We start from the raw sequence: 26,162 nt of genomic DNA, 5'->3' as shown, positions 1-26,162 counted from the left end.
ATAGCTATTGTACGAGCAATGCCATGTAGAACGCGCGATGAATTAACGATCTGATATGAACACGTTAAAACGTCGGTGCTTTTAACAACTTCTATGGGCATAGGACGTTCAGCGCGTAGGAATTCAAAGAGACAACAAAAACCATTTAGCGTTTTATTACTGATCTAATTCTCATATGTCAGGTAACTAACTTACGACAACATCCACTCACTCATCTAAAAGGTGGGAGTACGAGGCTGACTGAGTAACGAGGGGACGGAGGTGTCGCCAGTGTGGACGCGAGTAAAGCGACGGGATTTTCGTTTCTCCTCGTGTCCGCCCAACGACAGTCACTGGCGTTTATTCAGTCAGCGTCAGTCACTCTCATTTTTTTGTAAGGCGACAGTGTTATATAAAAATATCCGGCGTTGGCGGCGTGAACACTAGTGGCACAAAAGATCACGTGTGGCGTATACCCACATATCCCGTGTGAGAATTAAAGGTATATAAAGGTGAATAAAATTGTAATTCAAGTGAATTAAAGTAGTGATGGCATGCTCAGTGGTCAGAAGCAAGAAAAACTCACAGGGTTCCTTATGCATGCGCATAAGACAACTCGAAGATGAAAGCCCTCTTCTCCTTTCTCTTCTCAGTCGATGCATTGATTTTGCTCCACGTGGTTTCGCACTGCGTCCAGTATCGAAAGCATTGCAAGCTTTCTGCACCTCACGTGGTTTTGCACGGCCTCCGTGATCAGCCCACCTTTGACCAAGCGACGATGTCCTGGGATGACTTCATCATGTCACGTCACGTTATGTGACGTCATAGTGACGTCACGATGACAATAAACTTTTGGCTTTCTGTGACGTCATGATGAAGTCATATGGTGACGTCGCACGTGACGATGATTTATTGCATCACTCGATCGTGTTGACGCCGACACCGCGGGACGGTGGTCGACGGTCAATTTTCGTATTTGATGAGGCGTCTAGAGCTTTCGCCTTAATAAAGCGCATAAAGAGAATCAACTGTAAGTTGAGGGGAATTAAAGGTGAAACGAGTGTGAAATATCAGCTGTTATTTATTAGTGAATCAAATATTAACGAGTATGAAAGTTGCTTGAATGGTGAATAAAATGTGTTTTAACAGTGAGTCAAACGTGAGGATAGACATTCACCTGTGCTCCCCTTAGTGTGTGCTAAAATAATTGTCAATTTTTAACATTCACCTACTTACAGCCTCGTCTTTCGACTCCTGTTCATTTATACGTTTTTTTCTGAGCATCGATCCACAAAGTCTCTCTTGAATCGGTTTCAGACTCGGACCGACACGTGAGTCTAAGGGCGAATTCCACTGGGAGATCCGGAGCGGCCGCCGAAATCCTGGAGCGAGCACTCGGATTGTACCAAGCCAAATCTGCCAGTGGAACACGTGAATGCACCGCGTGAGGTCGCTCCGGAAGTTGTTTATGCATACGTCACGTAAATTGGCTCCGGGAACTATTTCTGCTTCCGCTCTGGTGCGTTTCCATGGGTCGCCGCTGCAAAGCGCGCATTTCGACCCCGCAGGGGCTTAAAGCAGGCGTGCCATTTTCTGTGCTGCGCTGACAAATATGGACGAGCGCATGGAAATCTCTTCTTCGATGTAGCCGATAATCTTCGGGCGTGCAACATTTCTTTAAACATCATTTCGTAGAGCTTACGACGATTCGTCGTAATCGATGCTGCTACTACTGTCAGAACTCGTGCTCTCGCTATCGCTCAGAGCAAGAAGCAAACCAGAAGCTCGCCCAGCAGAGTCAAACAACGCCATTTTAGGAATGTAAACAAGTGCACAGGGTGATCAGACTCCGCTTTTAACCACGCTGAAGACAACCGAGTTGCCTGACTGTACAGGAAATGACGTCACCGCGTTGCCGGAGTTCCGGCGAAATCCACCTCTGCAAGACGGAGCAACTCGGAACGCTCCGTCGCGGAGTGGGTTGCTCCGAATCCGCCAGTGGAAAACGCGAACTTGCTCCGAATCGACCAGTGGAACGCAGATTCTCGAACGCGGAGCAAGAAAACTTGCTCCGGCTCGACCAGTAGAATTCGCCATAAGTATGAGCGAGTTCGGTTGTGTAAGATTTTAGTGAGTTTGATTCTTAGTGAGTGTGCTCGAGCTGAATATTGGCGAGTGAGTTCGAGTGAAAGAGCAAAAGTTCAGTGAGGCTGAGTTCGAGAGATTCCGCATTAGTGAAACTTTGGTGGGCCTTAATACGAGTGTGGTCGAAGCAATACTATATTTGTAAGTGCGTCTGAATGATTTTGCTTAATTCTACCAATGGGCGCGGTACTGTAGTATAATTCACATGTCACATTGTATCACCCATGTACATTTTATGAGTATACTGGAACCAAGCACACACAAGATGCAACACGAGTAATATGTACAATATGAACACAGGTTGGAAAAGGTGTAGGCGAATCTTCCATACAAAGCAGTGCGCGCGCAGAGGATTATAGCCAGAAAGTGGCAGATGATTCTAGCCAAGCTAATTAAAAAAGAAAGAAAGGCGCAAAGAGATATGAAGCTGTGACCAATGCTGTTTTTGTTAGTAGTAGACTCGAACATGCCGGTAATGTTTTGTGAGCAGTTTGTGGAGCAGTGATGATTAATTTCCTAATAATAAATATTCGCACAACTTCGAATAGTCCGTTGCTAGCACAAGTGAGAAAGAAGCGAGCGCTTCCTTTGCGCACAAGCTTAACACCTTTGCTCCATCATCGATGTTGGGGGTGTGCGAAAATGGCGTACATAAACATGATGATAAGGAAGGCGGTTGCTGCCCTAAAGAAAGACAAATCGCGACATTGATAGTCTTGGCGAGCCGTTGAAAGAAATAGTTGACGAGTCGCTGACTCCAGCTACAATCCTTGTTCGACAATTTCTCACCACTTCAAGAGTCCACATTACCCTGAAATGCTGTCTCGTTTTTATGCGTTACACTGGTTTCCATGGAAGGATTCCAGCATCACTTCAGCCCAACGCTCCGCAACCTATCGATGCATTAAGGTCACGCACGCGGAAGCCAAGGTCGAAGCCTTCGTGTGTTCTACACTTCGCGGCTCAATCCTGCGAAGACTGTTTGCCGGATGGCCACAGCCATTTCTGTCAGCGTACCTCTGCTAAATTCCCTCTTCAAGCGGCATGACAGGTTCCTGTTGACAGACAATCAGGTTGGCGCTGAAAGATGGCATGGTCATTAGAAAAGGGAATTGGAAAAATACAGAAGGATGGCGGGGAAAAAAGCAGCAGCAAAGGGACGGGAAATGCTTTCCAAGCGTCGTCAAGAGTACGGCGTCAGCGTTGCGAGGCAGCAAGAAGACGTGTCACTCTCTGCGTCTGGAAATAGCACCTCCGCAGTCTACCAGTTGATTTGTTGCCCAAAACACGCATAGAGCATCTCTTTACTCTGTGCGCGTCAGGTTCTGTGGAAGACTGACTCATTCACGAGGCATTTTTCGCCCGTGGGATGCGCGATGAGAATTACACCCAGGCACAGTGTCATGTGACGGCTTCGGGGCGTAAGTGTTCCGCATGCAAAAACACTTCTTGGCGCCGAATTGCCGAAATATGCTGTACTCGCAATCCCAGAAAAGACGAGAACGGGGAAACTCTTCCGAGAGGAAGCTACACATCACGCGATGACGGAGTCGCCGTTGCTTCTTGGTTGCGTTACATAATATTTGAGCTGGGCACAGCGTTTATATTCACCTTGTATGTGGCAACCATGCGGCGGCAGACAGGCTTGAAGACATGAAGGTTTTGTCACTTGCGCATGGCACACGGCCAATGTCAAATTTTTACGCGCTTGAGAAACTGGCGCCGGGAAATCTTGATCGGGAGGATAATTTATATTATCGTATAAATTAACACGTCAACACACAAACTCTACAGAAACGAAGTGTCTTACTATTTAATTCCACTATTCCAAATAGCCTTCCTTTTTTTTGCTTGAGCGCATCGCAGTGCTTAGTTCACGGTGTGACCACAGCATTACCCAGTAGTGAGCGATGTATAATAGGGACAAACTCGAACCGGGCGAAAATACTGTGCCGGTTCTAGTCTATGTATAATACATGCATGCGACATGCAAAGTGGCGTCATGATGTATCTGGCGAGGTCTATACTTTAACGTCGACTGCAATGGTCCGTGTTAAAGATTGTTTGCGTGGGATTCAGGCATTGCACTTTGTTTTTGAAGCTGCCAAGCTCCATTCTCTCTATTTAGGAAATTTAAGATGATTTAGAAAATTTAAGATGCCAGCACAGTTAATAGAGAAAAATCTGTTACTGCGAATTAAGAATCTGATTGCCGATTTATCATCAAAGAAATAAAATGGGAAATTATCAGAAATGCTGTGTGAACTCAGCATTCAGCCAGTATTCTAACTTTTAAAACAGGAAATTTCTAATACGTGCTCATTAATTTACGTCGTAATTCGCATTTACTGCATGCTAAAACGCGTACCTAATTACGCTGTGTTACTGGCAATGTGCTATGTTTTACTGTAGTCATTGAGACGTAGTACACATGAAAGGCGTATGACCTTCGTTAATATTACAATATTATCTGGGGCTTGCGTGCGAAAACCATGGCATGATTATGAGACTCGCATAGTACAGGGCTCCGGAAATTTCGCCCATCTGGGGGTAAGGCTGTAATGGCCTGGCATGCCCAATACAAAATCCCACAGCGGAGCGATGGGAACAGCTGCTGGCCAGCGAGAACCTGGAAGATCAGCTGAGTCTGATTGACCGGGCCCGTGGAGCGGCTGCTGCAAGCGGAGCCCTGGACTGAGGGCCCCCCCACCGAAAGCCAAGAACCTCCGAATACCCGGTGCTTCTCCGCAGAAATTCTGTTAATAAATGTTTTTACCACCACCCACCTGGGGTTCTTTAACGTGCACCTAAAGCCAAGTACAGGCATTCGCCTCCATCGAAAAACGACTGTCACGACCACCTTCGAACCAGCGACTTTCAGGTCAGCAGCCGAGCACTGTAACCACTTACCGCCGTGGCTGCTGCGGATAACATTGTACTCCGTTTTAGCCTGTCCGGCATGCCTGGGCGACAGCTGTGGTTTCTGCTTTACGAAGCTTTATTCTGCAGGTCTATTATACAGCCCATGTTGCACTTTCGCGTTTTATAAACAGATACGATAAAGTAATTGTCAAGAATGTGACCCAAACAATGTTTAGATGCTTCGAAAAAGAAATTGCAATGTGCGAGCGTCACATTGCATAACGGAGAGGGTATTTTTCACTTTCAGATACGTGGTTGCAGCACTGAAGGAGTGCTCACCTTGTGCATATGTCAAACAGTTAATTTTTCTCCATTACAATTTCTAATGAGTGCATTACCAAAAGTATCTTCAATCTGCTGCAGCCTAATGACACCAACTTCATTAATTTGCTCTAAAAGAGTAAGGAAATCTATTATTACTTCTCATTTTAGAACCTATTAACGATTCAAATGCCGCCGAGGACGGGAGAGGGTTAGGTGGGGCGACGAAATTAAGAAATTCGCAGGCGTTAAGCGGAATCAGCTCGCGAAGGTTAGGGTGGGTTGGAGATCATTGGTACATGCCTTCGTCCTGCATTGGAGATACGATAGTCAACTGCTGCTGATGATGATGATGACGATGATCACATACTACATATTCGGTTCGATATTCGAAGATTTTTTGCCTTATATTAGTGGTATTCGAATCGTATTAAAAAATTTCAATGTGCGCATACCCCTAGTTTTAATAACTAATGAAATTGTGTTTCCGAAAACGATAGACTAAAAATGGACGCTTTGCTTTTCCTAATTACGATGCATTTATGTAAAATGAACTTGCTTTTTATGGCAAACATGGTACTTTCGAGGCTGCTTTCAAGTTGCAGCCTTGAAAAAGAGAAGTCCCTTTGTCGAATCGTTGGCTCCAGCGACACCCCATGTGGACGAATTTTTCAAGAAATTGTAATTTTATGCGAAGTAAGGCTAGCAGCTAACATATCTGGATCTGATCTCGCGTAATTCTACAATTTATGCGTGGCTTTAACGGACTTAACGTCGTAAACACCAATGTTGCAGCGGAACTCAGGGGAAGCCTCAGCGATGAAATACAAAGTGATGCAAAGCTATGCGAACATGGGCATGGTCTAGCAGCGAAGGAAGCTCCTCTCCGCTTGACCGCATGCATGTCTCCGACGCACACATCGCCTGCTTCCTTTACTCGCATCCGCTATTCTATGCTATACCCTCTCCCCTTCTGCGTTCTTTCCAGCTCACCCTGACTTCCCTTTCCCACCCCCTTGTTACTATGCACCATTATGCTATGCTTTACCCTCACATCACTCCTCCTCACCTTTACTTCCCTTTCCCTTCCCTTCCTATAGTGTACTATACATGACCACGCTATTCTTCTACCCCCTCCCCTTCTCCTCACCTTCACTTCCTACTATACTATGCAAGGATAAGCTGTGATTTACCCTTTCCTCTCCTGCTTTCCCTCGTCCTCATCCTCACATCACTCCTTCTTGCCCTCACTTTCCTTTCCCACCTCTTGCTATACTATACTATGCATGGCTATACTACGCTTTAACCATCTCCCCTCCTCCTTTCCCTCCTCGTCACTCTTACATCAGTACTCACCCGCATTTTTCTTTCGCAGCCCCTCGCTAGACTATACCATACAAGGATATGCCATACTGTACTCTCCCCCTACTCCTTTCCTTCCTCCTTATCATCACTTCCCTTTCCCACCCTCTTGCTATACCATACTATTCATGGCTGTGCTATACTAGGAGCTTTTCTGTTGTTTAGGTTTTTGCGAACACTATGCATATAAGGCCAAGCTTAAACAGATCCGCTGTTCAAAAAATAAAATCTTCGCATTCATTTCAGTCCGATTCCAACCATTAATATACTCCTCAAGGTCATCTGCTCTGAAAAGTCAAGTCGTGCCCTTAGACCTGCCATTAAACCTTCTAATTTCGAAGATGCCATGGTATGTATTGTCGCAACCTTTAATGTTATGCACGTCTCTAAGTACGTTTGCTGTAGCATTTAGTGTGTCCGAATACCTCCAGTAGCGTACGCCTTCGGGCTGGTTGGTTCATGATTACGAGTGGAAAGACAGCGCTAAAAATACGGCACAAGAAAGAACACAACCCCGTGGTCTGTGTCCTCTCTTGTCACCTCTTTTTAGCGCTGTTTTTCCACACGAATAGCTCGTTCACGAAAGATCCTCACTGTTTTTTTTTTTTTAATAAAATGCCTGCATACGCTGAAAATGCTGCTGGTTTTATGTGTCCGTGTGTATTCTCCGTTTTTCATGGCATATAACATCGACAATGCTTGCATGTCCGAAAATTTCCCCGTCACATGCTGGGCAGCCATCTCATGCGCTCCCGAGTCTGTTTTGTATTCGCGCAGCTATCTAAAAAAGTGCAGAGAGGAAAGAGCAATCAAAAATAAGGCTGGCCGAGCCTTGGCTGAGGCCCAAAGACCTGGAGCGGATGTTGTAGTTACAACCCCTGGTTTGAGTCAATGACAAGAATTGGTGGCTGAGTCATTTGCCTTTGAGTCACCCGCTGAGAGGTCTATGCTGTAACAAACAGCTATCGTAAATGAGCACGAATGAAAATACAGGGACACCTTAGATATAACATCAGAAATACACTGAAAAAATTAGGGCAGTTCCGCATTGGTGGTGCCAAGCCTGAAGGAAGTGCGGAGCTGGGCGGCCTTCTTTGTTTCTCTTTAGTTTTCTCTTTCTTTCTTTTTCTCTATTCTGTTTGTTTTTTCTCTGACTTTCTTGTGTCTGCTTTTTTTTCTATTTATTTCTTCCTGTCTCTCGATCTATTTCTTTCTATGCTATGGTTTCCTCTCTCCCATCCTCATTTCCCTCCTCCTCATCCTCACTTCTCTTTCCCACCCCTTACTATACTATACTACGCAAGGCTATGCTATGCTCTTTTACGTCATACAGGCCCATTCCGCGAACACCGACTATAAAATACCCATGAAAATAGTTGCAGGGAGATTGCTGTCCGTTATTACAGAAATAGTCGGTGAGCAGCCAACGTGTGGCATCTAGGAGCGTTCCATTTCGAGGAACACACATACGATGCGTTGCGTCCTTGAGTGCTGTGATGCTTTTCATTCTGCTGTAGCGATCCTCCAGCTTGATTTAGAAAAGGATTTTGATCGTGTACCGCAATATGTCCGATTTACCATACTTGAGCATGTTAATGTTGGATCGGTAATTACAGAGGGAGTAGTCCTGGCGTATCAGAGCTGTACCGCTAGATTAATTATTAACAAGATGCCGGGAGTTCCTATTAAGCTGGTACGTTCTGTGCGCCAGGGCTGCCCAGCAAGTCCTCTCTTGTTCGCACTGTACATTGAGAGTTTATGTTTGGCCATTATACTCAATGAAAGCATTCGCAGCTTTAGGCTACGGGCAGTCGAACTGTAGGTTTTCGCATATGCTGATGATGTAGCAGTATGTTGTACTTCGAAAGAAAGTGTATAAGAGACAATTGACGTCGTTAAGAAATTTGGTCAAATTACCGAAAGTCGAGTGGGGGAAGTGTCTGGGGATATGGCATGGTGAATGGTCATCAGTCCCAGATACTTTTGCCAAGATTCGGTGGTTTACAAATCCAGCAAAGTATCTAGCTGTACCGCTTCAACACTATAAAATCGCCGATGAATACTTGACTGAACAAGTACAATAAATGCGAGAAAAAACAGCACGGTGAAACGCCACCTGTCTCTGAATGTTTGCTGGAGCTATTGTATGTCATTTGTTTTTATGAGCACGTTATGGTACGTCATGCAACTGCTGAGTTGTACGCGAGTGAATGTGCAAAAGTTTTCAAAAAGTATTCGCTGTTTTTAGGTGGGGTTCCACTTGGGAACGATGCGGTAGGACGAATCTGTTCAGACGGGTTAAAGATGGGGGACTTAGCCTGTGGCTTCTATTTGTGTGACAGCTAGTTCTCTTTCTTTCTATATCTTTCTTTATTTCTCTTTCTCTCTTTTTTTTCTTTCTCTGCACTTGTTCTCTCGCCAATCACAGCTATAGGTGGATAGCAAAACGGCGCGTCGTCTGCTACAGCACTTCCGGTTCACGGAAACTTCAAGGCTCAGCTCTTCGCTGCTTCAAGTTGTGCGCGGTTCAGTGTAATCGGGGAGGAGGCAAGATAACTGGGAACAGCCGCGTCGCAGAAAGTACGCGTTTTCTCCCCGATTACATTGAACGGCACACACCTTGAAACAGCGAAGGGCTAGGCATCGAACCGAAAGACGCCGTTTTGCTATCCACCTATTGCATTACAAGCCCGACAAATCGACGCACGTGTTCTGGGAGCGGAGCAGAAGATGAAGAAGAGGACGAAGAGGGAGATGAGGACGAAGAGAGAGCATGCCGGTTTATGATAATGATCATTTCTGTGCACCCGTCACGGACCAATGCTCGGCTGAAAAAGTTCCGCTGTTAAAAATACAAACATTTTTTTTCCTCACGGATACTAGGATGCTTGTGGTACGGGCTATTACTCTACTCAGAAATCACTGTCTATATGTAATGTGGCAGATGCGAATTTTTAGCAGGTGAATTCACAGTTGCTTACAGATCTCTGTGCCACACCAAAACTGAAACACTGGCTACTTGATCGCCGACTTTCTCGCAGCTTTTATGGTCTTGTAAAAATATCTGAGAAACTCAGGCAAGCAGACTTCGGATAATGCTATAAAAGCCTCCAGTGTTATTCAATTGAAGCAATGTCTGAAGCAAAACTACGCAATCGCGAAAACAATTGTGTCACTGTTAACGTTTCCCGTAATTATTTCCATTAATTTCTAATCGCAGGTACCATTTCAGCCGTGTGCTATGGCACATTCTTCGGAGTAAATGCCTCATACCTGTATTTGTTTACGCGTAAACAAAGCTGATTTATTGCATTCTTGAGTTCAATTTAATTAGTCATCGAATGGTTATGATGACGGCCACGACTCATGCAGCCTGTATGTACTTTGTTGTTTTCTTGACATGTGATAGCACCATCATATTTGGCAACTACACTGGTCACCGAGAGGGTTCATATGACATCGACATACTCGGAGCACGCCCGAAGCTGTGCCATATTATACTTCATGAGAATTAAGGACACTTCAAGTATAACTTATGTGTATAGACTACGATAGCCTGGAATGCCCGAACGGGCACGTGCCCGTTCATTTAGCAAGCGAGCAGTGAAGCGGTACACAGGTATTGGCGTGTCAGAGTCCGGTGATGACCACGACAGAGTTCAGAAGCAAGCGGAAACACTCCACAACGCTTGCACATCTTCAAAGTGAGTGCGCTTACATGAACAGGATGCGTAGTTCTCTCTCGCAACAACCGCATATGTGTATCTGTGCGGCCGAAAATTTAATTTTAGCTACTTAATTCAATGTTAGCTGTCTTACTCATTCTTGGCAAACAGCAACACCTTGGCACTATTGCAAAAACTTTGGCCGAATTTAAGCGTAATTCTCGGAAGCTCTGCAGATGCCTACGTTTATTCATGACCAACAATTCCCAGAGTTTAGCTCAAGAAAGTCTGCCCTCCTTAATGACGTTAAGGAAATGAATCATGTGTCTCTCATCCGGACAACTGCGACGCGAGCACTTAGAAGAAAAAAAAAACATAAAGCACGAGGCGTCTTCCCGTTGCTTTCTGCAAAAGTTGGATGACGCTTGAGCTTCGCCTTCAAGAGTAGAACGCGATAGCGTATTCGGACTCCGTTCGCATCGCCTTCTCAATCGGTAGCCTCGCTTCGCTTCTCGGTGGACACCTCAACCGTGCCGCAAGAAAATATTGCGAGTAACGTTGCGAGTCTGAGCACTTTACAATGGGTGGGCCTTTAAACGAACCAAAGGCACTTCGATCGGTTCTATCTACGTATCTATCTATGTAGCCACCTACGTCTGGGCGCTCTCGTGGTCATCTCCTTAAACTTGACACACGCCAAAATTTGTATGGGAGGGCATTAGTGTACGACGAACACGTCATAACATTGGTGAACATTGGTATAACATTGGTGAACATTGGTATGATGAAGAGTTCATTGCATGAATAGTGTGAGATGCTTGTCGCGTACGTCACGAAACCCTTTCCTCCAGCCACGTGTGCCACATTCCCATGTACCACGGCCCATGGAATGCGAGTATGAGCCACAAGTGATTCACAGTTTCTATCAACCCAGGAACGACGATAACGGACTTTCAAAAATATTTACACGATCGCGTCGTGGTATTGTGTCGCAGAAAAATGTGGGACAGGTGTCAGCAGCGTTGCCGGTAAGGGAAATATGAGAGGGACGGAAAGATTCAAAAATCACGGTTAGAGCCGCAATCGAACCCAGGCCTTCTGCGGGGCAGTCAAGTATTCATCCGCAGAGCTACGCCAGTGGTTGAACATATCGCGGCAACATCAACTGTGGTTGCAGTATTCGCTATCGGCGTCTGTAACAATGTAATAAACATTGCATATTAACTCAAATGACTCGCTCACCTATGGTCAACCATTGCTCAACCCGGAGGAATACGGCAGAAACCGCTCCCCTCCCCACCACCCCAAAACATTCCTCGCTGCAGGCCTGCCCACGATATACCCATAACTACTGAAAGTGCACAAAGTCGGTCCAACTCGTAACGCTTCTCTCAAAGCCATAAAATATTCGGTATAGGCTACTAATTTCTCACTGCTTCGCATGACATCGACTCCAGAATGAGTGGGATCTGCCGCATTTTTTTTTTCATTCTGCTATATTTTGTAGCAGGAAATTTCATGGTCCTATTGGAAGACAAAGGCATCCGGTGCAAATTTTCGTGGGGATCAATAAGGCGTTCAGTTCTACATTAGGTTCTTTGTAGGTTTGAAAACAACACAGACGGCAATGCTATCGACGGCTTTTTTGGACATCGAGACACTAAAGATGATAAAATCCGACCGTATCATTAAGCTCCGACATTGATGACTGAAATAAACTTACGAACACAACGACCTGTTATGTTTAATCTTGCCCCGTGTGAAAGGTATAGGAGGTATTCTCTGAGCTCGGCCCGCTAAACGACGCCAGCAAATTCCTACATCCGGCCATCTTAGCCGTGGTCGTTCAGCGATCCGGCTTATGACTGACTGATTTTCGTCCCACGCTCTTTGGCGCTTGTGGTGGTGCTTTTGTTGCGATAGAAACCATATGGACATTCGAAGCGTATTTTTGCCGTCATGCTCATGTCCCGTATAATGTCCAAATCGACAACATCTCACAGCGTGTCGTATGTTTATGTGAGAGTGAAAGCTTGCGCAGGCTGCAGACGGGTGCGGCTCAAGCAGAGATGAAACGCGTCGGCCGGCTCTGTTGGGCGAAGAAGCATGAAAAGGCGCTGGTGTGTGTGTGTGGGGGGGGGGGGGGGGGGGGGGGGGGGAGTGGGGCTGTGTACGCACAAATCACGGCGCACGGACAAAAGAACTGTCAATTCGGAAGGAGGGCGGAATGGTTTTCCCGTAATAACCACAATCTGCATGTAGTGATATGGTAACGCGAACTGTCGCAGAGTCTTCGGGAAGCATTGCATTTCAGGTAAGCTGTAGAAGTTCGCGTTTGCGTTCGGCCGCAGTTTATGACAGTAAACATGTATTCGCCGGTTGACGCATAGCTCGTAACGATTTAACTTCTTCAGTCAGGTCGCTAACATACCTAATGGGTGAATCCAGTCCGGACTAGGCCCCCGCATTTCATCTGTTATCATCACCCTCAATGTTTCATCTACCCTCAATCAATCAATCAATCAATCAATCAATCAATCAATCAATCAATCAATCAATCAATCAATCAATCAATCAATCAATGGAACTTTATTTTCATCAACAGAAAATTGCATCTAAAGGATTATTTGGACTGAGAGCCTAACGTGGATTTCAGCTCACGCGCATACGCGCTTGACCGCATGCTCAGCGATGCACAATAGAAGCAAGTCTTCTGAACATCTCACTGCGTTGTTTTCTTAGAAAAAATACCAAAATAACACGCGCGGCCAAGCACCTTTGGTGTAGTCGTACGATGATGGCCACGCGTGTGCCCACGGGTACGGCGACTGCCACGCTAGTGACCCTTGTGGATGACGTTACATGAATACCTCCTATACGTAGAAATTCTGGTATCGGCGGCGTCAGCGTCTTTGGTTGTGAGCGAAAAATGAAGAAATAATAAAATGTCTTTGGTTCGAGTGGAATCGGGTATTCGAACCTGCGACCCCTCACTCCGTGGTGCGATGGGTTTAGCCGCTCGGCCACCACAAATGACCCCTCTACCACACTAACAGCGAGCTATTTATATACACCATTTAGCGTTTCACTTGTTCTCAATTTTCTGCAAGTTGTGTTGGTCTGTACATGCAAATGTCGGTTTTAATGAAGTTTAAATCGCGCAGTCCTACTATAATCGCCACGTAACGGTGTGGCCCACGAAAGAGAAAGCAGCTGAAGACGCTACTTCAGCACTCCCGTCCACACGACGGGCGTTAAAAACGAATCCGGGCAACGCCGCCTAAAGACAGGCCTCACTTCCGAATTAAGACCCGCCGGAAAAATAAAAGCCGTAAACAATCAAACAAATCTGCCAGGCACGACGTCCACCAGCGCCTTGCTCAGCCCATAGCTACACGGATGGCGGCGCGTGTTGTTAGGCGCGTTTTATGTGCCAAGAAAAATAGCGCGAAATCCCGCCCTGTGGGCTTAGACCGAAAGAGAACGCACGTAGAAGGCGCGTGATGAACAAAAAAGAAAAAGAAAGAAACGCCTGCTCCGCAGACAGCAGGCATGCACACATCTGCTAGTGTGCGTCGTAATAATCGGTAACTGGGCGCAAAGCTCCGACACACCCCCTCCCGCCCCCGCCTTTGCCGGCTGTCGTCCCCTTTACAACCCCGGCCGGCTGCCTGGATAATACGCGGCTGCGATTCTAATTCGGGATTTTTCGCGCGCCGCGCGAAGCGTCCCCTCTGCTTCTCCCTTTTTCTCTCGCACTTCGGAGGATTCTCTCTCTTTCTGTTGTCTTCATTCCCTTCCGCACCCGCGTTCAACCCACACGCGTTTGGCGTGACGGAAACTGTGTACAAACACACACACACACACGCACATTGCATGTTGCCGTCTACCCTCCTCTTCCACCCACTCTCCCGGCCATGCCCTAGCGACGTCACTTCCACCTGCTGAGAGTCTATTTAAGACGGCGAGCGGGACTCTCGCTTTACCTGCGGTACCGTATCATCGGCCAAACAGCAACCGGAGTCGACAACGTAGACACCCTTGTTTTCCGACCCGGGACGCAGAGGAAGCGAGGTGACGCGCTCACTCAAGAATTTTTGTTCAGCTTTTCGTCCTTGCTGCGTCGCCGCGGGCGGGAAAACGCGTGGTTGCCTGCCGTGTCATCGTTGCCGCGGGGTCCCTGAGCGTGTGTCAAGGTCTGAGAGGGAAAGCGTCCAACGTCGTCTCTACGCGGGTGAATCTCACGGGAAAAGCCCAATCCTGCGGAGAAACACCCGCTCAGCCCAGCATCGTTCGAGAGGGGCTCTGTAGTCCTTGTCATTAAGCGCTGCCTCAATTAGACGCCTCTTTTAAAAGCTGCGCGCGAATCCACGAGAAAGTACCGGTGAAGCCGCAATGGCCGAGAACAACAACGGAGCCCTGTCCCAAGACATGCCTCACGAGGCGATTATACCGATCGTCTTCGACGGCAAGCAACACTTCCCGGGCAAGCAACAGTTGGCCGGCTCCCGCCAGGTCTTCGAGATGGTCGAGCGCAAAGAGCCTCTGGTTCCATTGGATGAAGACCCACTGCAGCGGGAATGGGATGAGTTCATTGAAGATTTTCCGCAGTGCAGCAGGTAATTTCGCTACCGCGTGCAATAATTAGACTTCATTCTGATTGTGGCGCCTACGTTTTCCTGACAAAAAGAAATACAGACCTAACGTGCGCAATAACTTAACATCGCTGTCGTGTAGCTTCGAGAATTACGAGCCTCTTTAGAGGGCGCATGACTTCACGCCTTGTCTACACGAGCGTGCCCACTGTAGCGTCGTCCACGCGCTCGGACGCAGCAATCTTGGCGCTGTTGCGTTCGAAGGCGGGCGCGAGATTCGGAGGCAGCGGGAGACAAGCGCATTGAAGCGGTGAATGATTCGGGTGTCTCAGATGCTTGCTGGTCTTTTTTTTTTCGCCTCAGTCCACACCCGGGATGAGGCAGAAAAAAATGAAGCAAACCTTCCTAATGAGCGTTCATTTTATGCGAAACGCATTTTTTTCTTTTTTGTCTACTCCTAAAGTATGGCACCATGTGCCTCCGCGTGTCGCTTTAGCTGAGCCCGCGAACCCAGCCATACCTTGACCGGTGGGCTAGTTTCGCGGAGCCCCTCAAACGGCGAAGTAAATGACATCAACGGCGTCCTTTGATATTTTTTTGTTGGTCAGCGCTGCTCCAGTTCGTGTATCCCAAATTCTCGCGTGCAGTCATGAACTGTGCAATTGTTGAAGGTGCGAATGAAGTATCGTAAATGTCGAAACAACGGCTACAAAAACGTCGCATTATTGTAGCGGACTAAAACCCTCTTTGGAATCATGTTTTAACTTTGATCACGTAGTTATTACGCCACGAAGCTAACAATAATTCTTGAAGATTACCGTCCCACAACCACGGCATGATTATCAGAGGTGCCGCAGTGGAGGGCTGCGGAAATTTTGACCACCTGGGGTTCGTTAACGTGCACCTAAGTCTAAGTACAGAGACAGAAGTTATCGTTCTCCATATACGCTGAACATAAAGAAAAAAAAAACCACCACCGAGAACACGCAGTCCTAGTTTTACCATAACTTTTTTATTACTTGGGAATACGATTATTCATGCATAGTCTGTTTACTGTGCTTTCTCGAGGCACTGTTCGCGTAGCACATGGTCGTGGAATTGCAAATACAATTTCAATAGCACTGCGAGGCTCCCCTTTTCTTTTTCATTCCTGTTGCGTAAACGTTTTATACGGGTGTTGGCGAGAATTAATTTCTCCTACACTGTCTTTGAACTCTGTGAGCGTGTCTTTACTTCCGCATTACAAATGGTAGTTCGCGCTACCCATTGCTGCTACGGAAATAATTATCAAATGTTTATATTTAAATGAGCGTCCCTTATTGTTTATGCTAAATCGGACATTTTGCAGTGAAAATTAACTTCATTTCGCGCATCAACTGACAAATATTATTGACCTCCTAAATTCCGCAAATAAACGAAAGTGGCTGGTAGATCCTTCGTTCGTCTCCACTTTTTGATACTGTCCTATATCCAAAAAAAGAGGGTTGGTAGCCTAGTTCGTTTAACCCTTAACCTTATTTCGTACGTTCTAATCATCTCTAGCTCACATTAACATGGATATATTTCAAATTTTCCCTCACACCCAGATACCTGGAGCCAGATTTTATAGACCGCAACTTCCCGGCACTCCGCAAGAGACTGTCCGGTGACGCCACAGCAGACACTAATGGCGATGAAGAAGACAAAGTTGTCATTTACGACGTAGACGTCAAGCAGTTCCGACCAGACGACGTGAACGTCTGGGTAAAGGACGGTAACGTGTCAGTGGTGGGACGCACCGAGAAAGTCCTGAACGGCGGAGGAAAGTACGTCAAAGAGGAACTGCTGGGAGGCCTCCGGATTCCCGCGGATATCGACGCCGACGACGTCACGCTGGAGACGACGCCCGAGCTCCGACTGAAGATCTCGAGGCCCGATTCGCGGCCAGGGTCCGCCATGTCGTCAGCTTCGTGCTCGGCCCATTCGTCGGCAGAAAACTCGCTCGCCGAGAGGTGAAGCGACTGTGTCGTCTTGACGTGGAGACATAACAATGCGCGCGAGGTGGCAGCTGGTTCCGCGCAGTGTTGTCCATTGAAGACAGGCCGCATTATGCACGGACCGGAGTGTATGCTCTCACGGGAGACCCGCGAATGCTTGAGAGGACAGAAATTTCTCTTTTCCTCTCGCGTTTTTTTTCCTTATCTCTCGGTGACTCTTGACGCTAAGTGACTGAGATTTTATGCACTCCCCTTAAGCGCATGTCATAGGGGAGGCATGCCCTGGCACACGGGCACTCGTTTGCGCTCCCGTTGCTGAATTCAATAGTTCCCCTAGTCTTCTATGTTATGTCTTAGTCGCGATTAGTATGGTATATATGCAGGGAACCGCTGATTTTTTCACTAATAGCGCATTTGGAAAACGGCTGTTTTTGTGGTTGTTGAATGATTAAGGATGAGCTTATCGAGGACCAAGAATGCGTTCAACGTGCGTTCAATCACTGCTTGTTGTACTTTTCTGAATAAAAATGCTGTTGTTACTTTGCTGACTTTTCCAGTCGCGAAATGAACGAGTAACATTGGTCTGTATGAATGGGTATCGGATTTCATTTGCAGATTTTGAGCTTGTTGCTGCGGGACGGCGTCCGACGCGGACGTGCCGTCGCGGCTCGTCTATTGAGAGACAGAGGTGGACGACCGAGGAAGGAAATGAGAGGCCGAAGATGAACGTCGGCCGTGGCGTCCAGCCAGTCGAAGTCCCCAAAGCGTTCTCTCTCGTAGCTCGCGCGTCTCCTGCCACGCGGCGCTCTTCTTCCTTGCAGTGGCGATCTATTTAATTACACCGCTTACCGTTGGTGATACGGACGTCTCGGAGGTGCTTCAGCCTGGCAGAAGTTTGACTGTAACCCGCAAAATGGCGCAAAAGGGCTCACGAGCGCGCTCGCCCCGCCGTGTTTCGTCGCGTCGCATGGATGGATATAGGAGCGGGACGGCATCCGCACTTTGGCTTTCCTTGCGGCACGATTTAGGTGTCCACCGAGTAGCGAAGCCCAGCTAGCGATTGGGAAGGCGATACGAGCACGGTCCGATTACGCTATTGTGTTTTACTCTTGAAAGCGAAGCTCATGCGCCCTGCAAGTTTTTAAATGCGAAGCATTTCTTAGCGAATTTTTGGCACTTTGAGCGTTTCTATCTACGTATCTATCCATCTAGCCGCCTACGTCTGGGTGCTCCCATGATCGCCTCCCTAACTAGGTGTACACCAATATTGGCATAGGATGGTAAGAGGATTTGACGAATGTGACTGCCGGGTCATGACATGAGTAACGTCAAAATCCTGTCGTGTACGTCGTCAAACCCTTTCCGCCAGACACGTGTGGCACATACCCGTTTACCACGGGCCGCGGTGTACGGGTATGCGCCACAGGCATAGGCGTGCGCAGGGTTCCCCATTAGGGGGGGCAAAGGTTCATCGCAGCGCGCCCCCTCCCTACTAAGTCAATGTACGGGGCAGATTTTGCGCCCCCCTCTCAGGTGATTAGAGGGGGCGGCCGCCCGCCCTGCCCCCCTGTGCGCACGACTATGGCCACAAGTGATTGACAGTTTATATCTACCCAGGAACGGCGAGAACAGACATTTGTAATTTAAGTGCGAGAGCTTTAAGAAAAATTACACCATCTCCCACTAAAGGGGACAATGAGGCTATGCGAAGCACCGTTTTGGCATGTCGAGCGCGCGTTTCATCCGTAGCAGTTTCCCGCTGACGTTCCGGTTTGCGCTGGGCTTCCCTAGTCCGGAGCTTGGGGTCCACTTGCCGACGTTTACGTTGTGCTTCGGTGCATAGAGCCTTCCGCTGCTCCGCCCGCTGCTTCGCGATCTCGGCAGGCGTTAAGGTATTACTGCAACTGGCGCCGACGTTGACGTTGGAACTCATGACACCGGCGCAGCCGGCGCAGTGACTGAGCGTGTGTACGACCTAACGCGAGCCTTTTATCTGAACGAGGAGGGGGAGTGGAGAGGAGGTGTGTGGAGAGGGTTTGCACATGCGCAGTAAGGGTGGTCACGCCGCACACCACCACCGGATTGAACTCCGCCATAAGGTGCTTCGCATCTAATAACCGACAACGGCAGCGTTGACCCGATGAAAGGAAAGAATAAAAATAAGGGTACCAGCAGGAATCGAACGCAAGCATTCTGCATGGCAATCAGGCATTCTACCACAGAGCCATGCCAGGTCTATAAACTGGTTTAGAAAAACAGCCTACGCAGGCGTAATGTCGGTGCAACGTCGATTGTGGTTGTGGTGCTGGCTATCTAATTTTACAAGAAAGCAATAAACACATATGTACTCTTACGATACAGGCGTCATATCAGATTGACGTCGGTGGTTTCAGTGTTGGCTCCGCTTTTATAGCAGTCTAATAAACATTACATTTGCATTCCTGTGATTCAGCAAGCTATACTGAAGGATTGCTCGACCCCGGAGGAATACAATAACGAAAGTTACGTATGACATTAACATGATTGCACCATAAAGTGCACTTACTTTCGATAATACTGACGTATCTACTCTAACGTGAGGACTGAAGTTACGTCGCACCATAAGTTACCCTTTAAACGCCAGTGTTATCGGCGTGCCTGGCAGGCCCACGATGTGCACACAGCTATTGGACTTACAAAAACACGTCGATCCACCTCGTAACTCTTGGCTCAAAGCCATAATATAGTAGTGCTCGCTGACTGCTTCAGACGAAACCGATTCCCACAACGCGTGAGATCTGCCGAATATTTTGCTTTCTTTCTTCTCTTTGTTCCTCTTTCTCTCTGTTTCTTTCAATACTTCCTTTCTTCATTGCCTTCTCCGTCTCGCTGTTGCTATCTTTATTTATCTTGATTTCGCTCTTTGTGTCTTACTCTCTGTATACCCCACTCCATCGGCCGTGTATATATATATATATATATATATATATATATATATATATATATACACGGAGGGAGAGAGAGAACTACTTTATTCGCATTCAGTTTGACAGTTTGATGTGATTTTTTACACAGAATGTGAATTTTCTTAGCTATGTTTACGAACATTATAGAAGTACACTCAGTTTTACGCAGCATACGCTGGGACAACCCTACATATGCTATGCGTGTTATGCGTGTAATAAAAAAAAAGAAGTGTTAATTTTAGGGCTCGTTTTTCTTTGTTATAGACAATATTGATGAGCACTAACAGACAATAATGCCAAGGAAAGTATAGGGGATGTTATTAGTGGCAAATGTAGGGTAAATGTGAAGAAAGAAAAGTGGACGAGAAGATAACTTGCCGCAGGCAGGGACCAAACCTGCGACTTTCGAATAACGCGCCCGATGCTCTACCAACTGAGCTACCGCGGCGGCCATCCCCCCCGTCCACTTTATAGGGTATATATGTACATTTAGACGCGGGAGCGTCCGTCAGCGCCACCAGTAGCCATGACGGCGAGTGTGGAACTCTTTTTCTGCCTGTTGGCGTCACGTAGCACGTGAACTTATTACAAGTTGGCAGCTGACCAATAATCCCTCGCATACTACCTGAAAGCATCAAGTCTGCCCTTTAAATTAACACTTCTTTCCTTCATTCATAGCGAGGGTCTCGTTCTGGCAAACTTGATGCTTTCAGGTAGTATGCGAGGGATTATTGGCCAGCTGCCAACTTGTAATAAGTTCACGTGCTACGTGACGCCAACAGGTCAAGAATCCGTCAAGAATGAGCGGAGTTACGGGGGTTTGGCGCACGCTCTCAGCGCTTTCTCTCTTTTCTCGTGCCGACGAGCGCACTGGAAGCTACATAGGGAGGGATGGCACGGGGGTAAGAAGTTACGTCAGCGCGCGTCATGAAACGCGATCGCTCTCCCGCTGTGATTCGCATGCGCGAGTGCGGTTACCGTGTAAATTTAGCAGACTGGGGAGTGTGGCGCGGGCAAGTGGCGGCACCCCGTGGCAAGAAGCTCATCTCATCCGGCTATCGGCCAATAAGCATGCTATATCTCTTGCGACGTAAACTGGCAGATCCGCGACGTCAACGTGCAGACGCCCCGCCCACCGACGAGAGTGAGAACCGGCCTCTCTTTGAAAAGAGGGCGCCTGAGGAAACGGCAACTTCGCACTCCGCTTGTGGCCTTTACGCGGCGCGCACGACTGTAATATTTTGCAGAGCAGTTCATAGCCGTGTAAGCTTTCCGCAGGATGTGTTTTTTCAACAAGCCCAAGGGGTGCTCCATGACCCCTTTAAATGGAATTTTGGTAATGTCTAAAAACTGCTGACTAATAATTGCGTTTTAGTGAAGGTAGATATGAGTGGGCATTTTCTTTTCATTAATGAATGCTGCACTTTCTTGGACATATTCAGGTTTGCGTATATTATATTTTGCCTGGTCTGCTCTTAGTCGAAATAGTGTTTCTAGTGCGTTCTTATAATTATTAATTATTAATAATTTTAATTATAATAAAAATCGCGGAACTTTACAGCGCTGGCATAGGGGAATACGGCAGCGCTGTCTGTCGCCTCAACGCGAAGTGAGCGGTGAGAGCGCTACACGTGCAAGGCATAGAAGCCCCCTACTGATGTCTGTAGATAGCGCGCGCGACCACGCCATTTTGATCAAAGTTCGCAGTTACTGCTCGACCAACGCAGACACCCCCCCCCCCCCGCCCCCCTGTCGGCGCTCCATCGTGTTCCTTCGCCCGCCAAAACACGGGCAGGGCGTTTCCTCTACTTGAGAAGCCATCCACGATAGGCCTCGCCCGCGGGGCGATGTTATCTCATGCGCCCTGCGTGCGGAGATGGCCGGCTCGATTCATGCCTCTTTCAGACGCGTTCGTCAGCAGCGCTCGCCCGCTTTTACTCACACGTAGAACGTAACAGGCGCAGGTCGATGCTATCGATTTGTACTGTATGCGGAACATGAGGGCGACGGGAAAAACTCACCGAGAGTGTCCAGCAAGGGAAACTGCTGCTGCTTCTGAAAATACTCGACCACATTCGTGGTCGAGTATTTTCAGAACTGCGGCACGACCTAAAATAAGCTTGGTTGCAGACTAATAGAGCTAAGATTATATTCCACGTTTTTTTTTTATAGAAAAGCATATCTGCAGGAATTAACCCCGGATTCCTCTCTCGGAAGTCACGCATGCGCGCAAGTAAGAGGCTGAAAATTCTCGTAATGAAAGTGCAGCTCGGGTGAAAGGTTTGTACAGTTAAAGCAGAACTTTTTTTTTTTACCGAAGCGTATGTACGTACATCGTACAACGTCCACAGTTTGCTAGAGCTTCCAGAAGTTGAACGCCGGATGCATGACCGCACGTGTCCTGGATATGAAATACACATTCATAGCAAGGATAAACATTTATTTGCCTTAAAGTAAATTACTTCACGTATAAACGTGAATTCGATCCGGTACAGCGATTACCACGACATCGAAAGAAGTTCGCTCTCGCAGAGCCTGCAAGTGTCACCACGGCTGGGCGGTCAGTCCTGTAGTGACCAAAGGAAAGGCCCATTATCCGCTGCTTGTTTTACTACAGTTCACGGGAGCGCGGTTTCGCGAGCGCTATGAACGTCTGGGTAGAACACATGATGCAGGGCTTGCCCTGCATCACCTTGCCTTGGTCTGGCTCGTCCGCCGTGTCACTTTCGGGTAGTCTAATCCAAGTCACACTGGCCTCCGTGAACGTTCCTCTGTCCACGTAATGTATGTGCAAGTAGGATATCGACGGCAGCTGGAGGGCCATCGATTCGACAACCTTCTCCGCTACCTCCGGCATCAGCTCGCGCTTGGTTAGAAGGCACACGTGCTCCAAAGCTTTCGCAGGGCGCAGGGAGCTCTGAAAGAAATAAAACGAGCATTTTCTGAAATGGTAGTGATGCTGCTGCTTAGAGCGTCACATTCGCAGGAGACGTACGAAACAGGTAACAAAGAATGGCGGTGAAGTATGCACTACGCTCACCATAGAGCGAGTTCATTTCTCATGTGTTCATTAAATCGATGAACCGCCGTAAGCTAGAACCGTTAATTAGCCATTGACAATCGTGTGAGGTGGAACTAATGGTATACCTCAAAGGACTCATCGCGGAAGTTGATGTCGCGGAACTTGACGACGAGGGAGCGGAGGTTGTCGTTGGAGCGCACAGCCTCGGAGAACGCCGTGTAATCGAAGCGTGGTTTGGCCGAGACGTCGATGAACCTCAGATGCGATACCTGCAAGCACTGGAGGAAGTCCAGAGAAGCCAGGTTCGGCAGATTGCTTAAAGTAAGACGACCCGAGCCAATGCGAAAGGCGCTCGCGTCCGCAGGTTCGATGACCAGTTCGTTGTCGCAAAATGTGCAGTTGCAGTGGCGGCCATCCAAATTCACGCGGATGTCCAAATCTTCAATGTTTCCACTGCTGACGGCTAGCCGGCGCACGGCGCCGCTGTGACGCAGGCCACACGGAGGGAGGGACAACGCACGCAGCTGCTGCAGAGCTGACACTGCGAGCAGCTCCGTGAAGTCATTGCCGTCGCCGAAGTGGAAGGAGCTGACGTTCAGCTCGACGAGGTTCGAAAGCCTAGCGAAAAAGACGCGCAAGACCAAGTTGTACCTAGCATCAACCGCCGGGTAAACGGTTTCGTCGAGGCTTCGGGCATACAGCAGGATGCACAGGCTCTGTAACTTGGCCCAGTCGTGATGAGCGCCGGCATCGAGCAACTGCCTCTCCAAATGCGGTGTTTCGAAGGCGACCAGGACGGCTGGTTCGAGAGGAAGCACCGCCTGGGGCGACGCAGCCAAGTCGCGCAGCAGAGCGTAGCTGAAGGCCTTCGGGTTTGTCCTGAACACCACGTTACCGTGAATGTCGATGCAGTATTGCAGCTCGAGCAGCTGCGTGGGTTCGGACTGCATCGTAGACGGCGCTTCGCAGGTGAACGTGAACGCCACCAGTTCGCTCTGGTTTTCCACAATTCGCAAGCACGCCACCACTCCGAATTCGAAGCGAACGTAGTGTGTGAAGTGAATGTGAAGATCCGCCACGTGAGGACAGTACTGCAAGAACGACCGCAGCAATTCCATGTTCTCTTCATCCGCTATCTCGACGTACAACTTCCTGATATTGGTCACCCTACCCTTGTGTACTTTCCCCAGGTGCCGGATATTGATGAGCTCCTCCCTGGCGTAGTCCTTCGCGTCGACAAGCGAGAACTCCAGGTGAGTGACGTTCCGCAACGACCTCAGCAGCCGGTCCAGAAGAAAGCTCGCCTTAAGAGGGCAGGCAATGCACGACAAAGTCTGAAGGTTTCGAAGGCGAGCTAAAAGCGACAACATGATTGCCGGCTGCGCGACGATGCAGTTCGATATGTTCAGCGACTGCAGGTTGCCCTGGACTTCGTCTATCTTGAGCTGCAGGACGTCCTCGCTTGCGTTAGCGGGCAACTGGTACGACGACATCGCCTGCGTGTTGGGGAGGAGTGCACCAATCGTTATCAAGTTTGAGCCGGACACTGGAGCACTTCACTGCGGCCACCGGTGTATATGAAGATGGCGTGGCGTTATCTTACACCTGTTCCGCAAAGTCCAGAGGAGTGCGTTGGCATCAAAGAAATTGCGACATGACGTTTAGATACATTTGATAGCGCCGGCGCACTATGGTTAACGTTGTTTGTCTTGGTCACGCCTGTATTAGCATGCCTTGCCTTGACCACTAAGAAACTAGATTGTCTCTTGATTGCGGCGTTGTGTGCTATATGCGGTTCACCAAAGTTATCAGTTTTCTTTTTCCGCGCAGTGCTTTTGTTTTGCTATTTTGCTTTCGCAGATTAGCATTTGTGTCACTACTAGTGCGTCGTTTCCCAAATAAGCATGAGGTGGAATTCCTGCAGGATCCCTTGGCTGTTTTACTGGAAACTGAAATAGCGGCTTGCAGAGGCGCTATTTTGGTAGCTTACTTTGATGTTAGCCTCAGTCACTTATATGCAACGAATGCAGGCCCTGAAAGAAACGCCCGTGGCACTGAGGATGAGCTGCGCCAGCTTGTTTTAATCGCGATTTTTCAGTCATTCAATTTGCTTTGAATTTAGATACCACGCACGCATGACAGGGTGAAAATTATTATTTGGTTTTCTCACGGATACAGGCAATGTGCAGGCGGTGTTCACATGATCGCGCTCTTGCTGTTTGTATCGACTTCGAGGCAGAGGCCCGAAATCCTCGCTCTAATAGCGAATGCTTAAAACCAGCTTTCTGCAGTTTGGAGACCACAGCTCAGATCTACTTTCACGTAGAGAAGAAAACACGTGGACGGACCGACGATATTCTCGCCACGAAGTTATTACAATATGCGACGCTGTGAATACCCGTGGCGCACAAGAAAGAAAAAAAATCCACACTCGGGTGGGACATGCCACAAGCGAAACTATATCAGATTCGAAAGTAAAGCATGCAATCATGTGACAGAAAAAAAGTCTGCACCAGAAAACTCTCTTCAAAGCTCCTTTAAAATAAGCATGCCCCATGCACACGGCTTGGGAAAGCAAGCAACACCTTCATAACCGTTCTTTTCAGCGTTCTCGATATTCTTATCACCATTTTCCAAAATGTTCTACACCACTGGGGCGCGCACCGAAATCACGCGCCTCCTGAACGCTGCGGCGCGTCCGCGGGAACTGAGGCGAAAAATCGTGCAGTGCGCAAAGCACGCCACCGGCGTGCGAGGAGAATCTAGGAGGAAACACGTGCACCTGCCACCCACCGGACTAAGGTGCTCCCCGACCAAATCCGAGCTCCTGCTTTACAGAAACGAAAAAGGGGGCAGACCAAAGGGCTGGAAGCCGGTCTCCGAAAGTGACATTCACCTGTTCACTCGGAGCGGCGACCCGATACCCAGGGTCGACACCATCAAAGTCCTGGGTATGTTCATCGAATCGCGTGGCGGCAGCGGCACTGCGTTGCGCAAGATTGTCGCAAAAACCGATAACGCTTTTCGCCTCGGTCGAAGGGTCACGAACAGACGTCGAGGCCTCAAGGAGGACAACCTGCTTCGGCTCATCAACGCCTTTGTGCTGTGTCACTTCACCTACACGGTGGCCATGCACAACTGGCTCAGAGCAGAGCGAGACAAGCTGAATGCCCTCATCAGAAAAATCGTGAAGCGAGTACTCGGGCTGCCCGTCAGAACGCACACCGAGGACCGCCTCTGGCTCGGCATACACAATACCATGGAGGAAATTGCCGAGGCTCAGGAACGGG

At 48.2% G+C, this 26,162-nt stretch overlaps 2 protein-coding genes across 2 annotated transcripts; one reads left to right on the top strand and one right to left on the bottom strand.

Moving 5' to 3' along the window:
- The first annotated feature begins 14,324 nt into the window (after positions 1 to 14,324).
- Positions 14,325 to 17,470, top strand: LOC119392437 (uncharacterized). The gene is made up of 2 exons (XM_037659688.2): positions 14,325 to 14,953; positions 16,516 to 17,470. Exons 1-2 carry the CDS (start codon positions 14,730 to 14,732, stop codon positions 16,922 to 16,924), a joined length of 633 nt encoding a protein of 210 aa, XP_037515616.1. The 5' UTR covers positions 14,325 to 14,729; the 3' UTR covers positions 16,925 to 17,470.
- A 4,714-nt stretch (positions 17,471 to 22,184) lies between these two features.
- LOC119392421 (uncharacterized) lies at positions 22,185 to 24,456 on the bottom strand. Its single transcript, XM_037659687.2, has 2 exons — positions 22,998 to 24,456; positions 22,185 to 22,767 (listed from the first exon to the last, which is right to left on the bottom strand). The coding sequence occupies exons 1-2, from the start codon at positions 24,363 to 24,365 to the stop codon at positions 22,462 to 22,464; spliced, it is 1,674 nt and encodes a 557-aa protein (XP_037515615.1). The 5' UTR covers positions 24,366 to 24,456; the 3' UTR covers positions 22,185 to 22,461.
- Between the last annotated feature and the right edge of the window lie 1,706 nt (positions 24,457 to 26,162).

This window comes from Rhipicephalus sanguineus, chromosome 1, assembly GCF_013339695.2.
Source record: "Rhipicephalus sanguineus isolate Rsan-2018 chromosome 1, BIME_Rsan_1.4, whole genome shotgun sequence".
NCBI lineage: Eukaryota > Metazoa > Arthropoda > Arachnida > Ixodida > Ixodidae > Rhipicephalus > Rhipicephalus sanguineus.
Note: the sequence above shows the minus strand (reverse complement) of the source record. Positions and strands in the feature narration are given on the sequence as shown.